Raw genomic sequence first — 6817 nt, forward strand, 5'->3', positions numbered from 1 at the left:
ATGGCCTGAGGGGTGAGGGGATGGGGGATGAGGGGTGAGGGGATGAGGGGATGAGGGGACACAGCCTGAGGGTGAGGGGACAAGGGAACATGGTCTGAGGGGTGAGGAGTGAGGGGACATGGCCTGAAGGGTGAAGGGATGAGGGGACATGGCCTGAGGGGTGAGGGGACATGGCCTGAGGGGTGAGGGGATGAGGGGATGAAGGATGAGGGGACGAGGGACAAGGGAACACGGTCTGAGGGGTGAGGGGACAAGGGAAAACGGTCTGAGGGGTGAGGGGACAAGGGGACATGGTCTGAAGGGTGAGGGGACAAGGGAAAACGGTCTGAGGGGTGAGGGGACTTGGGTACACGGCCTGAGGGGTGAGGGGACAGCAGGGACACAGCCTGAGGGGTGAGAGGTCAGCCTAAGGGGTGAGGGGACAAAGGGACACAGCCTGAGGGGACGAGGGGACACAGCCTGAGGTGTGATGAGATGAGGGGACACGGACTGAACGGTGAGGGGAAGAAGGATGGGGGAAGAGGAGATGAAAACAGGGAGGAGATGGGGCAGAGAAGGAGGAAAAGGGAACTGAAAATGAGAGGAATGTGGGAGAGAAAATGGGGAGAAAACCTGGAAGAAAAGGTGGGTAAGAACAGACAGAAAATGGAGAAAATGGGGAGAAAAGAAAAGGATGAGGGGAGAGAAATCAGGGGGGAAATGGTGAGAAAATGTGACAGGAAAGGCTGGAAGAGGTGACAAGAAACAGAGGAGAAAAATAGATGGGAAAAGGGAGCAGAAAAATGGGAAGAGAATATGCTGGAAAAAGTGACAGACTGTGGGTGAAAAGGGTACAGAAAATGGAGTTAGGAAGAGACAGAAACAGCTGGAAAAGGGGACAAAAATTAGGGCAAAGAGTGGATGGAAAATGGTGGGAAGATGTTAAGGGAAAAAGGTGGAAAATATGAGAGGAAAAGGGTGGGAAAACATGAGAAAAGGTGGGGAAATGTGAGGCAAAAAAGTGGGAAAATAGAAGGGAAATAGAGTGAAAAAGTGAGGGGGGGAAAGGCAGCAAAACATGAAGGGGAACGGTGGGGGAAAATAGGGAAAAAAGCAGGAAAAGATGCAGGAGAAAATGGCAGGAAAAGATGCAGGGGGAAATGGCATGAAAACGTGAGGGGAAAGGGCAGGAAAACGTGAGGGGAAAGGGAGTGAAAATGTGAGGGAAAAATGGAGTGAAAATGTGAGGGGAAAAGGGCAGGGAAATGTGAGGGGGAAAGGGAGTGAAAATGTGAGGGGAAGAGGGCGGGAAAAGGTGAGGGGAAAAGTTGGGAAAATGTGAGAGGAAAAGGCAGGAAAATGTGAGGGGAAAAGGTGGGGAAAACGTGAGGGGAAAAAGGGTGGGAAAATGTGAGGGGAAAAAACGCGGAAAACGTGAGGGGAAAAGGGAGTGAAAATGTGAGGGGAAATGGGAGTGAAAATATGAGGGGAAGAGGGCAGGAAACGTGAGGGGAAAAGTGAGAAAACGTGAGGGGAAAAGGGTGAGAAAACGTGAGGGGAAAAGGACAGAAAATGTGAGGGGAAAAAAAGCGGGAAGATGTGAGGGGAAAAAAAGTGGGAAGATGTGAGCGGAAAAGGGCAGGAAAACGTGAAGAGGGCGGGAAAAGGTGAGGGGAAAAGTTGGGGAAATGTGAGAGGAAAAGGGAGTGGAAACGTGAGGGGAAATGGGAGTGAAAATATGAGGGGAAGAGGGCCGGAAACGTGAGGGGAAAAGAGTGAGAAAACATGAGGGAAAAAGGGTGAGGAAATGTGAGGGGGAAAGGGTGGAAAGCATGAGTAGAAAAGGGCGGGAAAACGTGAGGGGAAGAGGGCGGGAAAAGGTGAGGGGAAAAGTTGGGAAAACATGAGAGGAAAAGGCATGAAGATGTGAGGGGAAAAGGTGGGGAAAACGTGAGGGGAAAAGGGTGAGAAAACATGAGGGGAAAAAGGCGGAAAACATGAGGGGAAAAGGTGGGGAAAACGTGAGGGGAAAGGGCAGGGAAACATGAGGGAGTGGGAAGGAGAGGAGCTGACAAAGCTGCAGGAAAACGTGAGGGGAAAAGATGAAAAGGGACAAGGTGTAAGGACACAAGTGTGAAGAGGGGACTGGGAAGAGAGTGCTGGTGACAGAAAATAGAGTGAGAAGGGAAAGGCCTGGAGAGGGAAAGGAGGGACAGAAAGGGAAGGGAGGGAGGCGGCAGGAACTGGAGGAAAGAGGTGATAGAGATGGGAGAAACGTAGAAAAAAGAGAGGGAAAAAAAGAGGGAGGGAGGAAATGGTGAAATGTGACAGAAAATGGGGAATGAAGGAGATGAGAAGGTGAGAGGAGGGGACAAGCCAGTGCCCACCATCATCATCCACCATGTCCCCCGCCATGTCCCCACCGTGTCCCTCCAGGCTGCAGTGATGGACTCGGACCCTCGCAGTGAGAAGCTCAACAAGCAAAACCCCCCGAGACCCCCCGTGTCCAGCCGCCCCGAGGACAAGGTGCTGCCAGGTGTCCCCAGGAGAAGCAGTGTCGCCTCGGGTGGCCCTGGGGGGATGTCACGGCTGGAGATGCTGCAGAGGCAGATCTGCACCCTGCAGAAAGGTGAGTGTGAGGAGCCCCGTGCTCCCCCCGTGTTCCTGTGCCCCACATGTCCCTCTGTCCGTCCCATCCTGTCCCACAGGCCATCAGATCCTGGCTGATGAGCTGGCCAAGGCACAAAGCAACAGCGAGGAGCTGCGCCAGAAACTGGAGCAGCGTGAGTCACCCGGGGGGGACATTGGGAGGGTGGGAGGGAGACACTGAGGGCTCTGGGGGATCCCTGGGGGGTCTGGTGGGGGACAATGAGGGGTCTGGGGGATGCCTTAAAGGTCTGGGGGGGACACTGAGAGGACTGGGGATCCTTGAGGGGTCTGGAGGGGGACACTGAGAGGTCTGGGGATCCCTGAAGGGTCTGGAGGGGATCCCTGAAGGGTCTGGGGGATCCCTGAAGGGTCTGGAGGGGATCCCTGAAGGGTCTGGGGGATCCCTGAGAGGTCTGGAGGGGGACATTGAAGGGGTCTGGGGGATCTCTGAAGGGTCTTGGGGATCCCTGAGGGGTCTGGGGGATCCCTGAAAGGTCTGGGGTGGGGACACTGAGAGGAAGGGGACACACACACACACACACACTGTGGGGTCTTTGGGGACCCTGAGGGTTTGGGGGGACAGAGGGCTCTGAGCTTGTTTCCCCCTCCCCACAGTGAGGAAGCAAAAGGAGGCACTGAAGGAATCCCGGAAGCAGTTGCAGGGTGAGCCTGGGGGCCCCCCCAAAAACCTTCCCTTGACCCCCCCAGACCCCTCTTGAGCCATGATTCCCTGACCCTTGTGACCCTTCCTGACTCCCCAAAAGGGGGTGACCCCCACTGTGTGTCCCCCCCCATAGAGGGACCCCCTTGCCTCCTGTGATCCCCCTGACCCCTGTGACCCCCCTGACCTCTCCCATGAACCCCCATATCCTCCCTGACCCCTGTGACACCCTGATCCCACTGACCTCCACCCCTGTGCCCCCCCTGACACCCCCAGAGCTGCTGCAGAGAGCGCAGCTGCGCAGGAAGGAGGTGGAGGCCAAAGGTCAGAGGTGAGTGGGGACACCTGTGACCCTCCTCACCCTCACCTGTGCCCAGGTGAGCCCTGACTCCCCCTCACACAACACACCTGGTGCCTCCTGATCTCCACAGGTGCTCTGGGCTCTGCCTGGAGCAGCATCAGGATCTGCAGGGGACAGAGCAGAAGTGGGAGCAGCTCCTGCACCTGTGCCGGGAGCAAAGGTGGGGCTGGGGACACAGGTGGGGGGTACAGGTGGGGCTGGGGGACACAGGTGGGGATGGGGGACACAGGTGGGGGCACGGGTGGGGCTGGGGGACACAGGTGGGGCTGGGGGACACAGGTGGGGGCACAGGTGGGGTTGGGGGACACAGGTGGGGATGGGGGACACAGGTGGGGGCACGGGTGGGGCTGGGGGACACAAGTGGGGGACACAGGTGGGGGATGGGGGCACAGGTGGGGTTGGGGGACACAGGTGGGGCTGGGGACACAGGTGGGGCTGGGGACACAGGTGGGATTTGGGGGACACAGGTGGGGATGGGGACGCAGGTGGGGGTCACAGGTGGGGGGACACAAGTGGGGACACAGGTGGGGCTGGGGACACAGGTGTGGGTCACAGGTGAAGGTGGGGACACAGGTGGGGATTGGGGGACACAGGTGGGGCTGGGGGTGGCACCAGGCGACCCACACAGGTGATGTGACCACCGTGTCACTCCTGTGTCCCCTCCCCCCAGGTGGCAGTACTGCCAGGAGCTCGATGCCATCATGAAGGAGCTCAAGCACCTGCATGTCACTCACGTGAGCCCTGGGCTGGGGTCCCGCCCACACCTGGGGGTCCCTCCCACACCTGGGGGGTCCCTCCCACACCTGGGTGCCCTCACACACCCTGAGATCACTCCCCCCTCCCCCTGTGTCCCCTCACAGACTCCAGCCTACCTGGAGGCTGAACTGGTGAAGCTGGAGGAGATGGAAAAGAAGTTGCTGCGCTGGGGTGAGCCCCTGATACCTGAGTGACCCCCCAGGACCCCCCCAAGCACCTGAGTGTCCCTCCTGACACCTGAGTGACCCCCTGGGACCCCCCTCAAGCACCTGAGTGTCCCTCCTGACACCTGAGTGACCCCCTGGGACCCACCCCCAAGCACCTGAGTGACCCCCTGGGACCCCCCTCAAGCACCTGAGTGTCCCTCCTGACACCTGAGTGACCCCCTGGGACCCCCCCCAAGCACCTGAGTGACACCCTGGGACCCCCCCCAAACACCTGAGTGACCTCCTGAGCCCCTCCCCTGGAACACCCGTGGCCACCTGAGCCCCTGAGTGACCCCCTGCACACCTGAGCCCCACCCAAACCCAGGTGTGTCCCCTCCTTGTCCAGAGCGCCGTTTGCTGGAGGTGGAGGAGCAGCTGGGCCCAGAGACGTTTATGGCCATGTGAGTGTCCAGCTCTGGCCCCGCCCCCTCACAGGTGACCCCGCCCACTCAGGTGTGTCCCCACCCCCTAACCGCGGTTCTTGCAGGCGGTTGCTGCGGGAGGAGCAGCAGAGGTTGGAGCAGCAGCTGGAGGAGGAGCTGCGCCGGCAGCAGTTGAGCCAGGAGCGCCGTGACAGGTGTGTGACACCTGGGGCAGGTGTGTGACACCTAGGACAGGTGTGTGACCCCCTTGGGACAGGTGTGTGACCCCCTCAGGACAGGTGTGTGACCCCTAGGACAGGTGTGTAACCTCCAGGACAGGTGTGTGACCCCCTTAGGACAGGTGTGTGACGCCTAGGACAGGTGTGTGACTCCCTTGGGAGAGATCTGTGACCCCCTTGGGACAGATGTGTGGCACCTAGGACAGGTGTGTGACCCCCTCAGGACAGGTGTGTGACCCCTAGGACAGGTGTATAACCTCCAGGACAGGTGTGTGACCCCCCCCAGGACAGGTGTGTGACTCCCTTGGGAGAGATCTGTGACCCCCTTGGGACAGGTGTGTGACACCTGGGACAGGTGTGTGACCACCCCCCCAGGACAGATGTGACCCCCAGCACCGGAGTGTGACCCTTGGGACAGGTGTGACTCTCTCAGGACAGATGTGTGACACCTAGGACAGGTGTGTGACTCCCTTGGGAGAGATGTGTGACCCCCTTGGGACAGATGTGTGGCACCTAGGACAGGTGTGTGACACCTGGGACAGGTGTGTGATCCCCTTAGGACAGGTGTGTGACCCTTAGGACAGATGTGTGACACCTGGGAGAGGTGTGTGACCTCCAGGCCAGGTGTGTGACCTCCTGGGACAGGTGTAGGACAGGTGTGGGACAGGTGTGGCCCTGTGACCAGGACCCCTCGAGGCCCCGCCCACCTCCAGCCCCACCCTTTTCTGGCCCCGCCCAGGTTGGCAGAGGAGCTGAAGCAGCTGCAGCTCTCCCTGGAGCCTCAGCCAGAGTGACCAGATGGACACACCCATGGGACACCTGTGGCACCTGTGACACCTCTGTGAGGCACCTGCTGGCCACCTGTGCTCCTCCCATGTTCTCGTGTCCCCAGTTCGCCGTTGTTCTCCCTGCCATGTCCCCCCAAGTCTCCTCAAGTTCACCCCATCCTCCTCGTGTTCCCCAATTGTCCCTTCTGTCCCCATTTGCCCCCAAATGTGTTCCCTCGTAACTCCAGCTCCCCAATGTTCTCATGTTCCCTCCATGTCCCCATGTTCCCTCCATGTTCCCCAATGTTCTCATGTTCCTCCATGTTCTCTCATCTCCTCATATTCTTCTCATGTCCGCCCATGTTCTCATGTCCCTGATTTCCCCCATGTTCTCCAATGTTCTCATGTTCCCCCATGACTCCAGCTCCTCAATGTTCTCATGTTCCCTCCATGTCCCCATGTTCCCCCTGTTCTCATGTCCCCATGTTCCCCCATGTTTCCTCCATGTTCTCATGTTCCCCCATGTTCTCATGTTTCCATGTTCTCATGTCCCCATGTTCTCATGTCCCCGTGTTCTCGTGTTTCCTTCATGTTCTCTTGTCCCCATGTTCTCATGTCCCTGATTTCTCCCATGTCCCCAGTTCACCCCAATGTTCTCATATTCTCCAATGTTCTCATGTTCCCCCCATGTTTCTGCCATGTTCTCATGTCCCCTGCATGTTCTCATGTCTCCAATAAACGTTCCTCCACCACTGCCGTGTCTCACGTGTCTCTTCATTCCTGCGGCTGACACTTCCCCCAAACATGGCGGCCCCCATGTTGCCGCCGCCATCGCTC

General features: G+C 58.5%; 1 protein-coding gene across 1 annotated transcript; it reads left to right on the forward strand.

Moving 5' to 3' along the window:
- The first annotated feature begins 1811 nt into the window (after positions 1-1811).
- LOC130262821 (trichohyalin-like) lies at positions 1812-6734 on the forward strand. Its single transcript, XM_056510309.1, has 11 exons — positions 1812-1859; positions 2416-2608; positions 2688-2762; positions 3244-3291; positions 3566-3620; positions 3721-3810; positions 4321-4384; positions 4511-4577; positions 4959-5013; positions 5100-5189; positions 5953-6734. The coding sequence occupies exons 1-11, from the start codon at positions 1812-1814 to the stop codon at positions 6005-6007; spliced, it is 840 nt and encodes a 279-aa protein (XP_056366284.1). The 3' UTR covers positions 6008-6734.
- Positions 6735-6817: the final 83 nt, after the last annotated feature.

Source organism: Oenanthe melanoleuca, chromosome 25 (genome assembly GCF_029582105.1).
Source record: "Oenanthe melanoleuca isolate GR-GAL-2019-014 chromosome 25, OMel1.0, whole genome shotgun sequence".
NCBI classification, from domain to species: Eukaryota; Metazoa; Chordata; class Aves; order Passeriformes; family Muscicapidae; genus Oenanthe; species Oenanthe melanoleuca.